We start from the raw sequence: 23,572 nt of genomic DNA, 5'->3' as shown, positions 1-23,572 counted from the left end.
TCAGGAGGATTTCGATGAATGTTTAAAGCTGAATTTCACACACACACACACACACACACACACACACGCACTGTATAGGGTCAGTATTTCCCAGAACTCTTTAGCAGTAATTTTTAATGCCTTTTGGAGGGTGGTCTTTCCCAATACAGGCAAGGGAAACCTTTCCAGAAATATGAAGTTGATTATGCTACACTAAGAAAATGTAGAAGGAAGAAAACACATGACTCGGGAATCTTTGGAAGTTACTATATTTGGCTTCTCCCAGTTCTTTCATTTGTTGTTGTTTAGTTGTTTAGTCATGTCCGAATCTTCGTGACCCTATGGACCATATGCTATTTTACATATATATTGATTGCTATGGTATACTTCAATCGTTGGTGTTCAGATGAAATTAACTTACCTTGTATTTTAATTACATGTGGCTATATTTTATAATTGCTTTTGTACTTCTAAGTTTTTTTGAGCCACAAGCCATTTACTTTACAGTAAATGCTTGGGACCCTCAGAACGAGGAATCCTATTAGTTGATAATTGTGTCTCATTTGAGGTAGGATTACAGTTAACAGTTAAATAGGAAATTCTCCATTCAAATGAAGGAGATGTCAGAAACAAATTGAAATGAAATGTTTCTGGCCAAACTACGCATAAAAGAATTTAAGGAAAGACGTTTCCTTAAGCAAGAACCCATAACGAAATTCTTATGACATCCCTCCCACCAGCATTTCCAATGAACTATGTATCACAAGCAGAAAGAAGCCATATGTAATCATGTTCTTTTACCTTTTTTGCTGATTAGTTGTTCCCTGGTGTTAAGCTCAGGTCTGAATATGATAATGTAGCATTTAGGGGAAAAGATGCAACCCAGTAACCCAGCACCAGAGGACAAGATGGAAAAGATCTCCACAGCTACCATATATTTTCCTTTGGTGCTCAGATAGGTGGGAACAAAGGACAACCAGACACTACAAAACACCAGCAAGCTGAAAGTGATAAATTTGGCCTCATTGAAACTGTCAGGTAACTTCCTGGCAAGGAAAGCCAAGAGGAAGCTGACAATGGCCAGCACACCCATATAGACTAAGACACCATAAAACATGGCCACTGAACCCTCATTACATTCAAGTATGATTTCCCCATGCAGTGAGTGCATATCCGTATCTGGGAATGGAGGGGATGTACTTAACCAAATAGTACCTATGCAAGCCTGAATAAACGAGCAGGAAAGGACAATGGAATTTGCCAGCCTTTTCCCTATCCATTTCCTCATCCTGGATCCCGGTTTGGTTGCCATGAATGCCAGCAGCACAGTAATGGTTTTTGCCAAAATACTGGAAAGGGCCACAGAAAAGATGATGCTAAAAGTGATTTGTCGGAGAAGGCAGGTCACGATTCCAGGCTGTCCAATGAAGAAAAAGGAGCAGAGGAAACAAAGCAGGAGGGAGATGAGAAGGATGTAGGTGAGAGTCCGATTGTTGGCTTTGACTATGGGAGTGTTATTGTGCTTCAGAAAAGTCCCAAGTACTAATGTTGTGATCAGAGAGAAGATAATGGTCAAGATAACTAAGATGAGTCCTAAATCTTCTTCATAAGAGAGGTAGCTTGGGACCTTGGCAATGCATTGGGTTTGGTGATGGTTGGGGTACTCATCTTCTGGACATTTCACACAGGCATCCATATCTGGAATAAAGGAAGAGTTGTTTAAATATTTCAGACATTGAGCGATAAACAGGTAAAGCATTGGGTTCTTAACTTTTTTGGGGTCACAGACCTCTGTAAGAATCTAATGATGTACACCCTCCTAAGAGAAAAAATCAAATAAATACATAAACAGAAAAGTTTGCATTCATTTTATTTAATTGCTTTAGAAATTTATTCCCCCCCCCAACATGGACATAATCTATAAACCATCTTCACATCGTTACATGTTGTTTCATTCTACAGTTAAACATTACATTTTTCTGCTATGCTGTCAATTCATTCTGTTCTTTGTTTGAAGTATTAATCATATAAGCAGTATCCTATAAGCAGTATTATCAAAGTGGAGAAAATAAACTTCAAGGCTGGGATTCCACGAGTGCAGGCTTTCCAATGCTGCCATGTTGTGCAATGAGTTTTCACATGCAGTATTGGATATTTAAAGCATAAATGTCCTGTATTATGTATTTTTTTAAATAGTTAATAACCTGCTCTTTATTGAAATAAGATTATAAAAATCAATTAAATTAAACAATATTAAAAGCAGAGTATATTGTTGGAATGCCAGATGGTCCACTGTTAAAAGGTTCTTTTGGATACCCTATTGGGACTGTGGAACTACCTGGCAAGGGATCTTCACACCATCCCTGTGAGGTTGCTTAGACTGAGAGATTGGGGTGGACACAAATTCACATAGTCCCACACTCTTTAAAACTCTTAAAAATTAATTGTTAGGTTTTTTTTTGTTTTTTGTTTAACATTTTGCATTGCAAACCACCTCCATTTGCATTACAAGGGGTTACACTTTATGTTGTGTTATGGAAAGGTAAATAATATGATTTTATCAGTTATTCCTCCCACCTTTATACTTAGAGATCATCCCTTCTGGACATGGAGCACAATCATAGCAGCAAAATTTCTCCCCTTCCTTCTTTTTCCTGCTGTACCCAGGATAGCAGTAGTCATTGCACACAGAACGGGGAAGCACCTGTAGAGAAACATTATGGAGAGATTAGTAATGAGAGCATAAGAAATCACAAACAAAAGCAGGTTGGGATAATAATAATAATAATAATAATAATAATAATAATAATAATAATAGTTTATTATTTATACCCCACCCATCTGACTGCGTTTTCCCAGCCACTCTGGTCGGCTTCCAACAAAATATTTGAAATAAATACAATAAAACATCAAACATTAAAAACTTCCCTAAACAGGGCTGCCTTCAGATGCCTTCTAAAAATCAGATAGTTGTTTATTTCCTTTACATCTGATGGGAGGGTGTTCCACAGGGTGGGCGCCACTACCGAGAAGGCCCTCTGCCTGGTTCCCTGGAACTTCCCTTCTCGCATTGAGGGAACCACCAGAAGGTCTTTGGTGCTGGATATCACTGTCCAGGCTGAACAATGGGGGTGGAGACACCCCTTCAGGTTAACTGGGCCGAGACCGTTTAGGGTTTTAAAGGTCAGCACCAACACTTTGAATTGTGCTCTGAAACGTACTAGGAGCCATTGTAGGTCTTTCATGACCGGTGTTATGTGGTCTTGGAAGCCACTCCCAGTCACCAGTCACCATCTGCCACATTCTGGATTAGTTGCAGTTTCCGGGTCACCTTCAAATGTAGCCCCATGTAGAGCGTGTTGCAGTAATCCAAGCAGGAGATAATTAGAGCATGTAACACTCTGGCTAGACAGTCCACAGGCAGGTAGGGTCTCAGCCTGCATACCAGATGGAGCTGGTAGACAGCTGCCCTGGACACAGAATTGACCTGTGCCTCCATGGACAGCTGTGAGTCCAAAATGGCTCCCAGGCTGTGCACCTGGTCCTTCAGGGTCACAGCTACCCTATTCAGGACCAGGGAGTCCTCCACACCAGCCCTCCCCCTGACCCCTAAAAACAGTTCTTCTGTCTTGTTAGGATTCAGCCTCAATCTGTTAGCCCCCATCCATCCTCCAACCACATCCAGACACTCACACAGGACCTTCACTGCCTTCACTGATTTAAAAGAGAGGTAGAGCTGGGTGTCATCTGCATACTGATGAACACCCAGCCCAAACCCCCTGATGATCTCTCCCAGCGGCCGCATGTTAAAAAGCATTGGGAGAGGACAGAACCCTGAGGCACCCCACAAGTAAGAACACAGGGGTCTGAATACTCATCCCCAAACACTACTTTCTGGACACAGCCCAGGAGGAAGGAGCAGAACCACTGTATAACACTGTCCCCAGCTCCCAGCCCCTCTAGACGGTCCAGAAGGATGTTATGGTTGATGGTATCAAAGCCGCTGAGAGATCCATCAAAACTAGAAAACAGCTTTCACCTTTGTCCCTAGCCTGATGGAGATCATTGACCAGCACGACCAAGGCAGTTTCAGTCCCATGATAAGGCCTGAATCCCAATTGGAAGGGATCCAAATGGTCCGCATCCTTCAGGAATGCCTGGAGTTGTTCAGAAACCACCCATTCAATCAACTTGCCCAAGAATGGAAGATTTGAGACTGGAAGAAGAAAGAAAGAAAGAAAGAAAGAAAGAAAGAAAGAAAGAAAGGAAGGAAGGAAGGAAGGAAGGAAGGAAGGAAGGAAGGAAGGAAGGAAGGAAGGAAGGAAAGAAGAGCTCCCAAGTTAGAGCAAGAAGGGTTAATCTCTGTCTGTTTTGTCTAGCTAAGACTTTGTATGTTCTTTCTCTCGCTTCCTATTTCTTGCTTTTTTATTTTCTAGAATGTGTCTTGAACTTTTATATTGCCTCAGCACTGCCTCTACGAAGAGATGTATTTTTGGTAGTGTACGTAGAAACCTATACTTTTTAAATAGGTGGATAAAGGTAAAGGTAAAGGGACCCCTGACCATTAGGTCCAGTCGTGACCGACTCTGGGATTGTGCGCTCATCTCGCATTATTGGCCGAGGGAGCCGGCGTACAGCTTCCAGGTCATGTGGCCAACATGACAAAGCCGCTTCTGGCAAACCAGAGCAGCACATGGAAACGCCGTTTACCTTCCCGCTGTAGCGGTTCCTATTTATCTACTTGCATTTTTGACGTGCTTTTGAACTGGATAGGTGGATAAATCACCCTTAAATATGGAAATATCTATTAAAATGTAAAGGGTCCATTAAAGATAATATATAGCTTCCTATCCTGTAACCGATTCATGAAATAAATAATTTATTTATTTTCTGGAGGGGAGGAAAGATAAAGCAAAAAATAGGAATCCACCAAAATTAGAACTGGAATATAATGCTGTTTTCAAAAAGATACATGAAATAATAAAAGATCCTGTGGGATTTTACGAAAATTAAAGTTGGAATGTAGTTAGATGCCTTCAAAGCCTTTGAAAATTTTGAGTCAAAACATCAAATGTCATAGTGTTGTCTCTCACCTGATTAAATACTTTATGCCACACAATTTGATCATCATTTATGCTCAACTGTTTTCCTAAAGGTGCCTGAGGGTCCAGTCTTCCAACTTTGACCCTAAACAAGGAACCATTTGGGGAAATAATCCAGTTTGTTACATCAAAACCTGTAACTAATTCTCCATTATCATCAAAACACACAGAATCCCCAGCACTATTGTTGAACAACATGGTCCTTAGAAAATGATGGACCTAGATAGAAAGTATCAACAAAGCGAAGACTGTTTCAAAATTCTTCAACAATGCATGTGATGATTTCATCCATTGTGCAATAATGTATTGTTCTTGAATTGGAAACCTAATATGATTATTTCATATTCCTAATGATCATTAATTTCCATAAGCTCTAAGGTGGTGGGTGATTTGAATTGAAATAACAATATTTTATCACAGGACCACTAATATTTATCATAATGGATTTCTAAAAGTGGAAAAGCCCTGAAAGGAAATGAAAACCACCACAGAAAGGGGAACTGTATCACGCAGACTTAGATTTCCCTATGTTTCTTGATGAAAACATAGACTTTTAAAAATGTTCAGTGGTAATTACCTGCCATGGTTGCACATTCTGAAAAAACAGTTCCTGTCGTTCTCCCAACCTTCTACCTTTGGAAGTGGATTTGTAAATGGCTTGCAAAGCATGAGCCACAGCATAGACAGAATTGTAGACATTGTAGCTGTGGCCAGTCATTTCCATTTCAAACAAGGTCCCAGGAAGACTCTCCAGCTTCTCTCCTCCATAGCAGTATTTCCTTTCCTGATGCTGCACATTAGAAATTTGTAATGAACAGCTGAATGCCTGTTCCCAAAAGTCCTGGATAAAACCATCTCCTTGGGACCATGAAGGTCTTAGCATCTGAAGGAAATTTTGGAATCCCAAGGGTTGATTTGAATGAACCATGAAGGATATGGAACCATGGAAGGTTTGTAGATCCCAAAACTTTTGAATAGAGTGTGATGCAAAATCCCAGTGGGATGTAATAATCCACACTTTACCCAGCGGGGGCAAGTCAGCAAAGGGTGCTAGAAACAACATCATTATTAGAACTTGAAAGGATGAAGGTTCCCCATATACAAAGAATACATTGGCTTTTCTTTCAAACATAATGAGATAGGTATCCAAGTGCTTAAAAAACCCGTCTACCATCTCATCCATATAATTCCATTTTGGAATGTTTACTATGAAGTCATAGCAGATACCATTCTGCGTAAGCATTGGCACTATTGTCTGTAAAAACATATTCCCTTTGTCATTATCCATGGCAAAAAGCCCAACCCAGGTCCATCTGAAATGCTGGAGTAACTGCACAATTCCTTTGTGCTGCTGGGCTTCATTGGGGACCATCTGGTACAAGAATGGGAATAGCATTTTTGTATTTTGTTCTGGTAAAAATGATCCATAAGTGAGCTGTAATAAAATCCATGCATTTTTCTCAGTTGTATTACAAGAGAATAGTAAATCAATATTTTGCAGTTGGTCCTGTAGGCCATCTAGTTCAATATCCTTTTGAAAATCAGAATCACAGTTTCTGCAACTAATGGATGTTTCATTTGTTTTATAATTGAAGTATGTTTAGTCTGAATTTTGAACCTTAAAAAAGTACTATGTTTGTGGCAGTAGATAATGAATCTTTGACCTCTTCTATGTGGCAACTGTTTAAGTCTTTGAAGAATGTTGTAATGTTCTGCCTTAAACTCATTTTCAAGTGACTGAACATATCAATTTCTTCCAACCTTTCCTTATACGATGTGTTTTCTATTCCCCTGGCCATATGCACTGTCCTGCTCTTAACCTATTCTGAAATGAGTGCATTCTTATTTAAGTGTGGCAACAGTAGTCACCATGATGTCTTACTAGTACAAAAGGAACTTCAATTGAAATTTCTGGAAGCTTGGAAATTACTTTGTATACAGGTAAAGCTAAATTAATGGACCTAACTTAGTGATGTTCGGATTCCACAGCCCAGTCCAGCCACTGGAGATGATCTGTCGTTTTACTAAGAGTTCCTCTGGTGGAATTTCTGTCTGCTAGGACTGTTTAATAAATTTCAGATACTCAATTGCAAGTGAGTATTTTACCTAGGCAGCTTTTCGGGAAAACTGAGCCACCGGCTTCTTACTCCTGATCTGCACCATCAGGTTTCAATAACACACTGAGTAGTAACATAGAGGCCTCACACTGACTTCATCCGTTCCCATTGGAAAGGACAGAATGAATTTTCTTGCTCTATGCCTCACATAATAGAATCTAAAATTAATCTGTCTCTGCTCTGTCAGTGGTCATGCCACTGCACAGGACAAAACGTCTCTAGCCAGGCCTCATCCCATACTGAATGTGCAAGTGATCTTTTGTGTCTAAAAGGTGTCTTTGTATTGAGATGATGCCTCTTGCCTGCTGGAGGAGGAAATACCTTTGTGTTCAGTGGGTATAAACACTGCTTGCTCTTGTGTTTCTGGAATATAATGGAATGCCCAAAAGTAAGAGTCACATCTCCTGATCCCTGCAATCTTTTGCCTCTGTCTTTGCAGCCCTGGCATTCACCCCTAGATGTTTCCATAAAGTGAAAAAGTGTTCCTGCCCATCAGCTGCCCATAATCCAAAAGATTGCAGACATTTTCCTCTAATTATGATGGTGTACTACTATTGTAAAAACATTTTTTTAAAAGTTACCTGTGGTGTCTTGTGGATTGCTGAAATGATGGCCACATTGGCAGAGATTTCAGGTATGCATCCTCCAACAACAGCAACCAGATTGTTCTGATTTTGACACTTGAAGTTAGGAGAAAATATTTTTTGTTTAGAAAGCAGACTCAGGGTGGCCTTATAGGTCATCCTAGCACTGTAGTAACTATTGAGAATGTGGAATCCCAGAGAAATGTTTGGTAAGATGTCGGGGTTCTCATTTATCTCTTTTACAGCAAAGGCTAAGGCCAGGATGTGCTGGTAGTTCTTGGGCACTGAACTGGAATGTAAGTTACAGCTCTTTAATAAAGCAACAGTGAAAGAAGCAAAAAACAAAAAACAAATTTGTATTATTCATTTGACATCTGCATCTGTTCAATACTGCAGTGAAGAAAACATACCTCAGGGTATAATGAAAATAAGATATCTCCACTGAATAACTAAATGCTCAAAATGTTTAGGGATCATGCTTTTTTGTTAATAAACTGAGGAAAAGGGGGAAAGGACATGGTGCCTTACATAGGTTCACCAATCGTATTCTGTGTAGGCTGTTTCAGGAAAGAAAGTACATTATACAAGAAGAAGACTTGAGAAACAATCCCACCAATCACAAGGTCCCCTGCCTGGAAAAATTCATGAGGAATAGGAAGAGGGTCATCATGTATGCTGCAATTAATGAAATGTGCCTTGCATACAGTATGGCACAACAGTATAAGTAGCAACACCATCACCACCATGATCCTGTTGGCAAAACGTCCCCTCCATATGTCACTTCCCATGGTATGCTCTATAGCATTGCAATTGTTACAGCATCAATCAAATGCTCATTCACAACTTGGCTTGTTATGGATTTTGGGTGCCAGTACCCATGTGTCCTAGTTCAGGGGTTCTCAAATTGTTGTTTGTAGACCACCAGTGGTCTGCTTGCTTCATTCAGGCTGTGAAGAATACTTAGAATTCTATAGAATTCAAGCTGTAATGCAGTAAAATACAGGATTCAAAATCAAAGAAGCAATAGCATACTATTTAAGATTATACAGCCTCAGCACCTTAAAATTGCTACAACAAGCAGACCATTACGTGATCTGTAAAGAACCTCAACAATTTTCAGATGGCTCATTGCAGGACCACTGTCCTATTTTGTATTGTACATCTCCCGCTAATATGAGTACCGGTAGGTCTCATATAGTCTAGATCCAAGTCTAGATCTCCTCACTTTACTTTGTATGTATTTTTTAAAAAGAAAATAAATAAATCAGCTTGTGGAAATATATCCTAATATATAAGTGAGAGATTGTCTAACTGAAGAATGACAGGGCCCTGCCTCTACCTAGATCTAATTCTGAAGAACACAAGTGTTTTATAGCTCTTCTTTAGAAACTCGCTAGCATGTGCTGAATGTCAGTTGCATAAACCAGCAATTTTGACAGGTATTATTATCATTCCCCAGTGTGTTGTTGACTTGTGATGTTCTATCATGCATAACAAAGCTGCTAGAATATTTCCTCTCCCCTTCTTGTTTGAATCCTACATTATTATTATTATTATTATTATTATTATTATTATTATTATTATTGATAATAAGTAGCTTGTCTTGTACAGCTGGTAGATCCAGATCTGACCCGTACTAGGGTCAACTTCATCCATGGGTCATTCATACTTGGCATAAATGGGATCCCCTTTAATGAGAGTCCTGGTTGTGCTCTGACCCCCAGGACACTCCCGCCTGCTGAGTTAAGCTAACTGTCAGGCCCTGGGATCGTGCCAGGCTGTTTGGGCCAAACACGTTGGTCGGCAGACTCCCGGGGCACTTGCTTCGTGCTGCCAAACACCCTCCCTCCCTCCCTCCCTAATTTTAGGTGTTGCTGCTTTGGCCTTGCTTTGGTTTGGGTCGCCTGTTTTGGAACAGGGGCTGGGTAGGAATTTTTCCATTTGGCAGATTGGCTGTAGCCTCTTGGTTTTCGCCTACCCCCTTAGCAATTGTCACAACTTTGTAAGGTTTGGGGGTTAGGCATTGGCTTATTGAGGTATGGGGGAGGGGAGGTGTAGCCATCACCTGCCCCTCCAGAAACAGGGAATTTCGGTAAAGGAATCTGGGGGTCCTGGATTTCGTCCAAAATCCGATTGAGGGGCTAGGGCCATGCCAGGACCGCAGGAACCCCGGGGTGAGCTTCGGTTAGTCTTCATCAATATTGCTCACTCGTTTTGGTGTTTACCCTTTCAGACTTCTAGTCAGAGAGGCAGGAGTCAGTTGTTCTGCTCCCTATGGGCAGGGAAGATCCACAGAAGTTATATTACAGGAATCTAATATTGAAGTTGCCAATGCATAGATCACAGTATCTAGGCAACTGGATAGTCATATCCAGTTTGCCAGATGAAGAAGGTTTAAGGTCCTCACTTGGGCTTCCCATTAAAGAGATGGATCCACAACACCCCCAGACTTCGTACCTGTTCCTTCAGAGGGAGTACAACCTACCCAGAACAGGTGTCTCCCAATCTCTGAACTTGGGAACTGACCAACCACTGTGCCTCTGCCCTACAAGTATTTAACTTCTGATAGTTGGCCTTCAGTCAGCCCACCCCTGCAGCCCGATATATTTTTGTGTTGTGAATGGCAACTGCTGACTCTGATGTAACAGTGGAATAGAGCTGAGTTCCAGCAAGATACTGATGACTCCTTTCGACATATACCTTCTCCCTCCCAACCTTACTTAGCATTCCCTGATTGGGGGAAGCATACAAAACTGGCACTGGATAAGTGTAAAGCATCCCTGTAACCATCCACCCAACCCCGGAATTTTAGAGTACAGTTAATGTCACTCTGGGCTCCAGCATATATTCAACATTGGAATGACAACAGTGTTTATTGTTGTTCCCTTGCCTTGCCACTGGGAGAAGGTGAAAACCCAGACCTGTGAGTTCTCTCCTCACAGATCAAATCTCTCTATATGTGCTCTTACAGTTACTTCACTGAAACCCTCTTCTCCTCTCTCATCAGCATAACTCCAACTACCTACCCTCTCTTTTGCCCCCACTTTTCTCTCTCTTTTTGTTTGGTCAATATCCGTCAGATCCTCTTATGCCTTCTCCTGGCTTGTCTACTCCTCCTGTCTCTGGACAGCATTCCTCAACCTTGAGTGTGATTTTATCTCCCAGCTGCATTTTTATTTCCCAACTAAAAAAAGGATTGGTTCTCATAATCGGCCACTGCATTTCCAGGTTGCTAGGCTTGGTTTTTGTGTGTTCCTCCTCTCTAGCAACTCCTTGCACCCACCATGGCTACTCTTCCCCTTCACATGGCAGGAAGGAGAGGGAAGAAACCAATGGAAACAATTGCAGTGGGTATACAGTCCTGCTCTGGTTCATTATTTTCACATCCTTTGCAGTCTTTGGGTTCTCTTTGCTCTCTGAATTTCTTCAAACTCTCCTCAGAAATTCTCCAGAATTCTACTCAAAGATAGCTGTTCCACCTCTTATGGCAGTCCTTAAAGGAGAAATGGGACTGTGCTCTGGAAACTCCAAAGAGGATTTTGAGTAGTGCTCCTATTATAGGAACTGTCATTGAATAATGATGTGAATTGAAGTGATTGAGAGTTATTTTACCGAAAGATATAAGCTCCATTTAAAGATCATTAATTTTTTTTTTTTTTAAAAAAATCGCTTTTGGTTGTTGGTTTCCCAGAGCTCTTCCCAGAGCATTTTAATGGCTTTTTTTAAAAACAAAAAACAAAACTTGTGAATCACTTGAAAGTCATTTGAGCCACTAATCATATGTATGTGGATATTTACACACACACACACACACGAAAGAGAGAGAGAGAGAGAGAGAGAGAGAGAGAGAGGCAGAGAGAGAGAGAGAGGCAGAGAGAGGCAGAGAGAGGCAGAGAGAGGCAGTGAGAGATTTGTTCCTAGTAATTTAAATGTTTGGAACCCACATGAGAAGGAATCATATGAGTTGATAACTGCATCCTCATTCAATCTAGGATTTAAATGCAGGGGATGTTAGCACTCATTTTTCATGTTTATGACTTTTGGAGGATGGTTTTTCTCAAAGAGGCAAGCAAAATCTTGCCAGTTCATTTGAAGTTCTTTCTGCTAGGCTAAGAAAATGTAGAAGCAAGAAAACACATGACTCAGGAATCTTTGAAAGTTAACATATTTGGCTTCCCCCACTAACTTCAGTATAAATTGTTATTTTAATTATTTTGATCACTCTGGTATATTTCAATCATTGGTGTTCAGATGAAGTTCATTTACTTTGTATTTTAATTGCATGTGGCTATATTTTATAATTGGTTTTGTACTGGAAAACCACTTAAACGATTTTGAGCCACTGATTGTATGTATGGGGAGTGTGTGTGTGGGTGTGTGCGTATCCAAACACAGACATACAAAGAAAATTGTTCCAAGCCATTTAAATGTTTGAGACCCTCAGAATGAGAAAACGTATGAGTTAATAATAGTGTCCTCATTTGAGTTGGGATTACACTGAACAGTTAAATAGGAAATTCTGCATTCTAATGCATGGGATGTTAGCAAACTAAAGTGAGAACCAAATTGAAATGGAATGTTTCTGGCCAAACTCTGCACACAAGAATTTAAGGAAAGACATTTGCTTAAGAAAGTACCCATAATCGAATTCTTATGACATCCCTGCCACCAGCATTTCCAATGAACTACATACACAAGCAGAAAGAAACATATGCACTCATGTTCTTTTACTATTTTTGCCGATTAGTTGTTCCCTGGTGTTAAGCTCAGGTCTGAGTATGATAATGTAGCACTTAGGGGAAAAGATGCAACCCAGTAACCCAGCACCAGAGGACAAGATGGAAAAGATCTCCACAGCTACCATATATTTTCCTTTGGTGCTCAGATAGGTGGGAACAAAGGACAACCAAACACTACAAAATACCAGCAAGCTGAAAGTGATAAATTTGGCCTCATTGAAACTGTCAGGTAACTTCCTGGCAAGGAAAGCCAAGATGAAGCTGACAGTGGCCAGCAAACCCATATAGACTAAGACACCATAAAACATGGCCACTGAACCCTCATTACATTCAAGTATGATTTCCCCATGCAGTGAGTGCATATCCGTATCTGGGAATGGAGGGGATGTACTTAACCAAAGCATACCAAGGGAAGCCTGAATAAATGAGCAGAAAAGGACAATAGAATTTGCGAGCCTTTTCCCTATCCATTTCCTCATCCTGGATCCCGGTTTGGTTGCCATGAATCCCAGCAGCACAGTAATGGTTTTTGCCAAAACACTGGAAAGGGCCACAGAAAAGATGATGCTAAAAGTGATTTGTCGGAGAAGGCAGGTGACCTTCCCAGGCTGTCCAATGAAGAGAAAGGAGCAGGAGGGAGTGGAGAAGGATGTAGGTGAGAGTTCTATTGTTGGCTTTGACTATGGGAGTGTTATTGTGCTTCAGAAAAGTCCCAAGTACTAATGTTGTGGTCAGTGAGAAGATAATGCTCAAGATAACTAAGATGAGTCCTAAATCTTCTTCATAAGAGAGGTAGCTTGGGACCTTGGGAATGCATTGGGTTTGGCCATGGTTGGGGTACTCATCTTCTGGACATTTCACACAGGCAGCCATATCTGGAATAATGGAAGAGTTGGTTAAATATTTCAGACATTGAGCATTATACAGCTAAAGCATTGGTTCTTAACTTTTTTGCGGTCCTTAAGAATCTTAGAAGCTGCATTGCAAGATTATCAAAGCGGAGAAAACATAATGGTGAAATGCTCCTCAATATGTAGGTGATATTATCATCAGGGTATGTAAAATAAACTCCAAAACTGGGTTTCCGTGAGTGCAGGCTTTTCAGTGCTGCTGAGGAACAAATGTTCCACAATGAGTGCTCACATCTGATATTGGATATGCAGAAAGATTATAAAAACCAATTAAATGAAGCAATATTAAAAGCACGGTATATTTTTGAAATGCCAGAAGGTCTACTAGGAAAAGGTTCTTTTGGATATTGGGAATGGAACGTTCTAGGAATGACTGTCAGTGACAGTGGAAGTACCTAGCTAGGGAGCTTCACACCAACCCTGTGAGGTTGCTTAGACTGAGAGATAGTGATGAACACAATTTACTCAGTCCCACATGCTTTGAAACTCCTAAAAATTAATTATTACCAGTAGGCTTTTTATTTTTTGTTCAAAACTTTGCATTGCAAGATACCTCCATATGCATTCAAGACTGCATACTTAATATTGTAACTCCCACCTTTGTACTTAGAGATCATCCCTTCTGGACATGGAGCACAATCATAGCAACAAAATTTCTCTCCTTCCTTCTTTTTCCTGCTGTACCCAGGATAGCAGTAGTCATTGCACACAGAAAGGGGAAGCACCTGTAGAGAAACATTATAGAGAAAAAACACCCAGGTGGTTTTCTCCTTAGGAGGCTAAGAAACAAAAAAGGTTTACTATGGAAGACAAGTGGTTAAGTATAATGACATTTTGATGGAAGTAGAGGACCAATTTAAGTTAAAACCTTATGATCAACTTAAAGATAAATTGGATGATAGGTTCCAATACGTCCAGATAAATGAAGTGTTTAAAATGAATAAGAAAATTAGTTTTCAGATAAAGAAGTACAAGTTGGAAACAGAATTGTTAGATGCAAAAATGAAAAATCTTTCTAAAATGTACAATTTATTGCTTGAATGGCATACAAAAGACAAACAAGTGAAGTCAGTAATGATTGAGTGGACTAAAGATGTGGGGCACAATATCATGATGGAAGATTGGGACAGGATGTGGAAAAGGGGATGTAATGTAATGTAATGTATTGAGCATGTAATGTAATGTCTTGTATGCAATGTATTGAGAGAAAATATGATGGAAATGATGTACAGATGGTATTTAACACTGGTTAAGATAGCTAAGATTTATCATACACATGACAATAAGTGCTAGAAATGTAAAGAGGTGGAAGGAACCTTTTATCACATGTGGTGGATGTGCCCTAAAGTAAAAGACTTCTGGGAAAAGATTTATAATGAATTGAAAAAAAGTGTTGAAAAACACATTTATTAAGAAACCAGAAGCTTTCTTACTTGGAATAGTGGGGGAGAAATTCCACAAAAGGATGTTAGTTTCTTTTTGTATGCCACAACAGCAGCAAGAATTTTAATAGCAAAGTATTGGAAGAAACAAGAATTACCAACTATTGAAGAATGGCAAATGAAGATGATGGACTATATGGAACTTGCTGAACTGACTGGGAGACACTGGGACCAGAAGGAAGAGACAGTGGAAGAAGATTGGAAGGTTTTTAAAGCTTATTTAGAAAGATACTGCAACATTTAAGATTTTGGATATTCTTGGAATTTAATTTTAGGCTGTAGGATTAGAAGTAGATGATAGTTTAGAATGTAAGAGGGACATTAGTAAGTGTAATAATGTGAGAAATTTATAGTAATGGTTAAGTCGTAAAAATGATTAAGAATATGATTCATGAAACTGCTAAAGATGAGTCGAAATGAAAATCAGATGTGGGGTTGGGGAAGTACACAATAATGGTTTGAGAAAAAGATGAATAGATAATAATTTATCTGTATTGTTTGTTATCTTGTTGTTAGTTTGCTGTATTGTGTAATTTTTGTTTTTGTAAGTTTATATAAAATGAATATTTTTTGGGGGGGGGGAAACATTATAGAGAGATTAGTAATGAGAGCATAAGAGATCACACACAAAAGTAGATTGGGAAAAGAAATGAAAACTCACTGTTTTCTAGTTGTCTAGTTAAGATTTACCTGTGGAGAGAACTTTGTATGTTTCATTTTATGTACCTCTTTTTTGCTTTTGTTTTCATTGACTAGAATGTGTCCTTGAACTTTTATATTGCCTCCTCACTGCAACTACAGAGAGATGTATGTTTGGTAGTGTATATAGAAACCTATAGTTTTGAAATAGGTGAATATACCTCCCTTAAATATTTAAATATCTATTAAAATGAAAAGGGTCTATTACAGATAATATGTAGCCCCTTATCCTGAAATCTATTCATGAAATAAACAATTTATTTATTGGAGGAGATGTAAAATAAAGCATATAATAGGAATTCATTAAAACTAGAATATAATACTGTTTTTTAAAAAAAGATTACTGAAATAATAAAACATCCCATGGGCTTTCACAAAAATTAAAGTTGGAATGTAGTTAAATGCCTTCAAAGCTTTTGAAAATTTTGAGTCATAGAATCATAGAATAATAGAGTTGGAAGAGACCACAAGGGCCATCCAGTCCAACCCCCTGCCAAGCAGGAAACACCATCAAAGCATTCTTGACATATGGTTGTCAAGCCTCTGCTTAAAGACCTCCAAAGAAGGAGACTCCACCACACTTCTTGGCAGCAAATTCCACTGTCGAACAGCTCTTACTGTCAGGAAGTTTTTCCTAATGTTTAGGTGGAATGTTCTTTCTTGTAGTTTGAATCCATTGCTTCGTGTCCACTTCTCTGGAGCATCAGAAAACAATCTTTCACCTTCCTCTAGATGACATCCTTTTATACAGGGCAGTCTCGAGCAGGTCGGGCGCCCTGGCGCTGAGGCACGGAGATCGCTCCGTGCAGTGACCTGCCTGCCGGCCCAGGGCCCTGGCACCCCGCACCACCGGGACTATACCTAGAGCCAGCCCTGCTTTTATATATTGGAACATGGCTATCATATCACCCCTTAACCTTCTCTTCTCCAGGCTAAACATACCCAGCTCCGTAAGCTGTTCCTCATAAGGCATCGTTTCCAGGCCTTTGACCATTTTGGTTGCCCTCCTCTGGACATGTTCCAGCTTGCCAGTATCCTTCTTGAGCTGTGGTGCCCAGAACTGGACACAGTACTCCAGGTGAGGTCTGACCAGAGCAGAATACAGTGGAACTATTACTTCCCTTGATCTAGACGCTATACTCCTATTGATGCAGCCCAGAATTGCATTGGCTTTTTTAGCTGCTGCATCACACTGTTGACTCATGTCAAGTTTGTGGTCTACCAGGACTCCTAGATCCTTTTCACATATACTGCTCTCAAGCCAGGTGTCTCCCATCCTGTATTTGTGCCTTTCATTTTTTTGCCCGAGTGTAGTACTTTACATTTCTCTTTGTTAAAACTCATCTTGTTTGAATGAGCATCAATTGCCGCAGAGCTATGTCTCACCTGATTAAAAACTTTATGCCACACAATTTGATCATCATTTATGCTTAACTGTTTTCCCAAAGGTGCCTGAGGGTCCAGTCTTCCAACTTCGACCCTAAACAACGAACCATTCGGGGAAATAACCCAGTTTGTTTCATCAAAACCTGTAACTAATTCTCCATTATCATCAAAACGCACTGAATCCCCAGCACTATTGTTGAATGACATAGTCCTTAGAAAATGATGGACCTAGATAGAAAGAAAGTATCAACAAAGTGGAAACTGTTTCAAAATTCTTCAACAGTGTATGTGATGACTTCATCCATTGGCCAGTCATGTCTTATTATTGAATTGTAAACCTTAAATGATTATTTGATAATCATAACAATCATTACTTTCCATATGCACCATGTTGGTGGGTGACTATGAATTAAAATAACAATATTTTATCATGGGATCACTACTACTTATCAATATGGATTGTCAAAAGGGGGGGGGACCAGAAATGAAATCAAAACCACCACAGACATGACTTATATCATGCACACTTAAAATTCATTGTGCTTCCTGAGGAAAACATAGTATTTATAAAATGTTCTTGTAATTACCTGCCATGGTTGCACATTCTGAAAAAACAGTTCCTGTCGTTCTCCTAACCTTCTACCATTGGAACTGGATTTGTAAATGGCTTGCAAAGCATGAGCCACAGCATAGACAGAATTGTAGACATTGTAGCTGTGGCCAGTCATTTCCATTTCAAATAAGGTCCCAGGAAGACTCTCCAGCTTCTCTCCTCCTGAGCAGAATTTCCTTTCCTGATGTTGCCAATTAGACATTTCTAATGAACAGCTGAATGCCTGTTCCCAAAAGTCCTGGATAAAACCATCTCCTTGGGACCATGAAGGTCTTAGCATCTGAAGGAAATTTTGGAATCCCAATGGCTGATTTGAGTGAACTGTGAAAGATATGGATCCATGGAAGGTTTGTAGATCCCAAATCTTTTGAATAGAGTGTGATGCAAAATCCCAGTGGGATGTAATAACCCACACTTTACCAAGAGGGGGCAAGTCCGCCAAGGGTGCTAGAAACAACATCACTCTTAGAACTTGAAAGGATGGAGGTTCCCCGAATACAAAGAATACATTGGCTTTTCTTTCAAACATAATGAGATAGGCATCCAAGTGCTTAAAAAACCCGTCTACCATCTCATCCATATAACTCCATTTTGGTATGTTTACTATGAAGTCATAGCAGATGCCATTCTGGATAAGCATTGGCACTATTGTCTGTAAAAACATATTCCCTTTGTCATCATCCACGGCAAAAAGCCCAACCCAGGTCCATCTGAAATGCTGGAGTAACTGCACAATTCCTTTGTGCTGCTGGGCTTCATTGGGGACCATCTGGTACAAGAATGGGAATAGCATTTTTGTCCTTTGTACTGGTAGAAATGATCCATAGGTGAGCTGTAATAATATGTATGAATATTTCTGAGACAGATTGCAAGAGGATAGAAAATCAATATTTTGCAGTTGGTCCTGTAGGCCTTCTAGTTCAATATCTTTTGAAAACCAAAATCACACTTTCTGCCATAAATGGCTGTTTCATTTGTCCTATCATTGGATCTTTGACCTCGTACACCTCAGGTAGTGTGGTGGCTGACCTTGAGCCAGACATCTTGGAGAGTGGAGTCAAATGGGCCTTAGAAAGCATTGCTAATAATAAGGCCAGTTGAAGTGATGATATTCCAGCTGAACTATTTAAAATTTTAAAAGATGATGCTGTTAAGGTGCTACACCCAATATGCCAGCAAGTTTGGAAAACTCAGCAATGACCAGAGGATTGGAGAAGATCAGTCTACATCCCAATTCCAAAGACCGCACAATTGCGCTCATTTCACACGCTAGCAAGGTTATGTGTGAGGGACAGAAGCTATAGACAGCCACCTCCCATCTTAACCACAAGCTCTTCGCCAAGCGGAAGTGGGAGCGGGGAGGGGGATGTTTCTAGCGAGGAATCAGTAAGTAGGAGCCAGGGCTCGGGCAAGGTAGCCGAGCCAAGGCGCCGCTTGGGAACGGAAGGGGGAAGCAGGGAAACCGTGGGAAGAAGACCGATCCCAGCGACCCCGGAATTGCGCAGGAAACGTCGTGGGCGGAGATTTAGTATCCCCAGGCTACTTTGCTGGAGGAAAACGCGGGAATCTCCATTCGGAGGCTCTGCACCCGACTGACATGTACATAGCACTGTTTCAGCACTGTAAATAGACTGCACTAAATAAAAGGATAAAATGCAGAGCTGTGAGGAGTCGTTACTCTAGAGTAGCCACCAGCGCCACTGTGACATTATGCTTAAAATTCTACAAGGCAGGCTTAGGCAGTGCAAGCTGGATTTCGAAGGGGCAGAGGAACCAGAGACCAAATAGCAAACATGCGCTGGATTATGGAGAAAGCTAGAGAGTTCCAGAAAAACGTCTACTTCTGCTTCATTGACTATGCAAAAGCCTTTGACTGTGTCGACCACAGCAAACTATGGCAAGTTCTTAAAGAAATGGGAGTGCCTGATAACCTCATCTGTCTCCTGAGAAATCTCTATGTGGGACAAGAAGCTACAGTTCGAACTGGATATGGAACAACTGATTGGTTCAAAATTGGGAAAGGAGTACGACAAGGTTGTATATTGTCTCCCTGCTTATTTAACTTATATGCAGAATTCATCATGCGAAAGGCTGGACTAGATGAATCCCAAACCGGAATTAAGATTGCCGGAAGAAATATCAACAACCTCAGATATGCAGATGACACAACCTTGATGGCAGAAAGTGAGGAGGAATTAAAGAACCTTTTAATGAGGGTGAAAGAGGAGAGCGCAAAATATGGTCTGAAGCTCAACATCAAAAAAACCAAGATCATGGCCACTGGTCCCATCACCTCCTGGCAAATAGAAGGGGAAGAAATGGAGGCAGTGAGAGATTTTACTTTCTTGGGCTCCTTGATCACTGCAGATGGTGACAGCAGTCCCGAAATTAAAAGACGCCTGCTTCTTGGGAGAAAAGCAATGACAAACCTAGACAGCATCTTAAAAAACAGCGACATCACCTTGCCTACAAAGGTCTGTATAGTTAAAGCTATGGTTTTCCCAGTAGTGATGTATGGAAGTGAGAGCTGGACCATAAAGAAGGCTGATCGCCGAAGAATTGATGCTTTTGAATTATGGTGCTGGAGGAGACTCTTGAGAGTCCCATGGACTGCAAGAAGATCAAACCTATCCATTCTTAAGGAAATCAGCCCTGAGTGCTCACTGGAAGGACAGATCGTGAAGCTGAGGCTCCAATACTTTGGCCACCTCATGAGAAGAGAAGAATCCTTGGAAAAGACCTTGATGTTGGGAAAGATGGAGGGCACTAGGAGAAGGGGAAGACAGAGGACGAGATGGTTGGACAGTGTTCTCGAAGCTACGAACATGAGTTTGACCAAACTGTGGGAGGCAGTGGAAGACAGGAGTGCCTGGCGTGCTATGGTCCATGGGGTCACGAAGAGTCGGACACGACTAAACGACTAAACAACAACAATTTGAGAGTTGTTTAAATTTTTGAAGATTGCTGTAATGTTGCACCTCGAACTCATTTTCAAGAGACACATTTCCTTCACCCTTTCCTATATCATGTATTTTCCAAAATACTGTCATTATTTACTCACTTCCTCTTAATCTCTTCTGAAATTAAGGCATTCTTATTTAAGTGTGGCTACTGGAATTGGTCACAGTAGTCAACATGAGGTCTTACTAGTGTGAAAGGAAGTGGAATTGAAATTTTTGGAGACTTGGAAACATTGGGTTGTATACAGTTAAACCTACATCCAGTGAAACCTAACTTAGTCATGCTGAATAATTTCAGTAGGTCCACACTAAATATGGTTAGCATTGGATCCAATTCCTTGGTTCTTTTAATTCAGCCTATACTTGAATTTATCTGTTTACAGCCACATCACAAAGCTCACATATCTCTAATGCTCATACCCCTATGTACACAGGTTACCTGTGGAGTCTTGTAAATTGCTGAAATGGTGGCCACATTGGCAGAGATTCCAGAGATGCCTCCTCCAACAACAGCTATCAGTTTGTTTTGATTTTGACACTTGAAGTTAGGAGAAAATCTTTCCTGTTTAGAAAGCAGACTCATGGTGGCCTTATAGGTCATCCTAGCACTGTAGTAACTATTGAGAACATGGAATCCCAGAGAAATGTTTGGTAAGATGTCGGGGTTCTCATTTATCTCCTTTACAGCAAAGGCTAAGGCCAAGATGTGCTGGTAGTTCTTAGGTATTGAACTGTAATGTAAGTTACAGGTATTTTCTTAAAATAATAATAATAATAACAAAAGCAATAAAAAAACCCATTTGTATTCTTCATTTGTCATCTGTATCTGTTCAAGACTCCAGTGAAACTGCTACCCTTAGAAGAAAACAAATTCAAAGTAAAATGAAAATAAAATATCTTAACAAAAGAATTGTATGCTCAAAATGTTCCTGCACGTTTCATGCCTTCAAAGAGCATAAAAGAAGAACCGTGGAATTTTGAAAATTAAACATCAACCACCAAATTTGAGAACACTCACAATAGGTAAAAAAAAACCCACCTTAGTAATGAAAAGTATTATGTCCCTTAGCGTATTTTACCATATACATAAAGGATTTCATATCAGTTTAAATTTTATATATAAAATTTATGGTTGGTGGCCGGTTTTCTTTTTCTTTTTTGCTGGTCTATGACCGTAATAAAGATATTATTATTATTAATTTTATTATTATTATTATGGTTGGTGGCTAAATATTTCGCTTAGCCATCAACAATTTTATATGTATAAAATGTTCATTAGCATACAAGGAACAACCTTTTTAATTCAAACTATTTTATTACTGGTCTTAAATGTGAAATACAGTATAAGATGGTGTCATATCTAGTAATTAATATTGGCTCATTTATGATCTGGATATATTAGTGCTCCTGGAGATCATCTATGATTAGGCGATGAAAAGAGAAGATTACAAGTAGAATATAGAATCGCAAATCTTACAATATTCTACATACATTTGAAAACCATACCACAGTTACTTAGGACCAATTCAAAAACCCTTTGAAAACCCCCAACCCCCTATAATATTTTATCTGTGCACGTTTAAATGCATTTCAAAGAGCTGCAATGAACCTATTATACAGAAGCTCTTCTAAGCATAGCTGCCAAGTTTTCCCTTTTCTCGCGAGGAAGCCTATTCAGCATAAGGGAAAATCCCTGTAAAAAAGGGATAACTTGGCAGCTATGCTTCTAAGGCAGTGAGATATGATGTGGGCCACGGACCATTAAAACTGAATTTCACCCATGTAATATGTGAGTATCATATTCCTTGATGAGGTAATTCTGCAGAGGAGAAGAGAAAATGTACCAGATCCATTCGTTTCACTGGCACTTGGGAGGGAAAGCTTATTATTTCCTTGTGCTTAGCAATATTATCTAGAAGGTAAAATATATATTAACAACTCCAAGCATTGCCAACATATCATCTTTCCACACCCACAATAAATAAATAAATGCAATATTCCTTAAATATGAGTTCCTGGTAATTATGGTCTGAACATATTACAAAAGCTTGAGAGGAGGGTAGGAGGGAGATGGTGTCTTACATAGGTTCACGAGGCACAATATGTGTAGGCTGCTCCAAGAGAGAAAGTAAATCATAGAGGTAGAAGACTTGAGAAACAATCCCACCAATAACAAGGTCCCCTGGCTGGTAAAATTCATGAGGAATAGGGAGCAGGTCATCACGAATGCTGCAATTAATAAAATGTGACTTGCATACAGTATGACACAGCAGTATAAGCACCAACACCACCACCATCATAGCCTTGTTGGAAAAACCACCCATCCAAATGTCCGTTTTGAAAGCCTCAGTTGCTACAGCTTCAATTGAATGGTGTATAATACTATGGCTGCACAGATTTACAAGTTGGTCTGTTATGGAATGTGGATGCCAGTATGCTTGTTTTCTAGTTCAGGGGTTCTCAAATTGCTGCTTGTCGACCACCAGTGGTGTTCATACTTCATTCAGGCTATCCACAGCATGTCTATAAAACAATTATAATTTTGGATTCTATAAAATTCAATCTGGAATACAATAAAACACAGGATTCAAAATAAAAGAAGTGGCCCATGCTGGGGGGGGGGAGGAAGACTACTGTTCTAGCTAATATTGTTCATCTATTCTCTCTTTGAGCTGGATGAAGAATAATTTCGTTGAATGTGACTCCCGCTCCCGCTGATGGCAGTGGGACTCATGCACTCTAGACCCAGGTTTTTATCTCCTCACTTTACTTTGAGTGATTATGTTTGTTTTTGTTTCAAGAATAATAAGCAGCTTGTTGAAATATATCCTAACATATAAGTGAAAGAATCTAACAGAAGAATGACAGGGCCCTGCCTCTACCTAGATCTAATTCTGAAGAATACAAGTGTTTTATAGCCTTCAGACACTTGTTTTTGATCTTGCTAACATGTGCTGAATGTCAACTGCATAAACCAGCAATTTTGACGGGTATGATTATCATTTCCCCAATGTGTTGTCGACTTCCGAGGTTGTATCCT

General features: G+C 40.0%; 2 protein-coding genes and 1 pseudogene across 2 annotated transcripts; all 3 read right to left on the bottom strand.

Moving 5' to 3' along the window:
- Positions 1–766: 766 nt before the first annotated feature.
- LOC132592894 (vomeronasal type-2 receptor 26-like) lies at positions 767–9,254 on the bottom strand. Its single transcript, XM_060281116.2, has 6 exons — positions 8,311–9,254; positions 7,780–8,071; positions 5,659–6,516; positions 5,073–5,300; positions 2,557–2,683; positions 767–1,677 (listed from the first exon to the last, which is right to left on the bottom strand). Exons 1-6 carry the CDS (start codon positions 8,568–8,570, stop codon positions 767–769), a joined length of 2,676 nt encoding a protein of 891 aa, XP_060137099.2. The 5' UTR covers positions 8,571–9,254.
- Positions 9,255–11,728: 2,474 nt separating this feature from the next.
- Positions 11,729–18,341, bottom strand: LOC132592893 (vomeronasal type-2 receptor 26-like; annotated as a pseudogene).
- Positions 18,342–20,929: 2,588 nt separating this feature from the next.
- Positions 20,930–22,832, bottom strand: LOC148683869 (vomeronasal type-2 receptor 26-like). The gene is made up of 2 exons (XM_088655839.1): positions 22,615–22,832; positions 20,930–21,263 (listed from the first exon to the last, which is right to left on the bottom strand). Exons 1-2 carry the CDS (start codon positions 22,830–22,832, stop codon positions 20,930–20,932), a joined length of 552 nt encoding a protein of 183 aa, XP_088511965.1.
- Positions 22,833–23,572: the final 740 nt, after the last annotated feature.

Source organism: Zootoca vivipara, chromosome 12, assembly GCF_965207765.1.
Source record: "Zootoca vivipara chromosome 12, rZooViv2.hap1.1, whole genome shotgun sequence".
NCBI lineage: Eukaryota > Metazoa > Chordata > Lepidosauria > Squamata > Lacertidae > Zootoca > Zootoca vivipara.
Note: the sequence above shows the minus strand (reverse complement) of the source record. Positions and strands in the feature narration are given on the sequence as shown.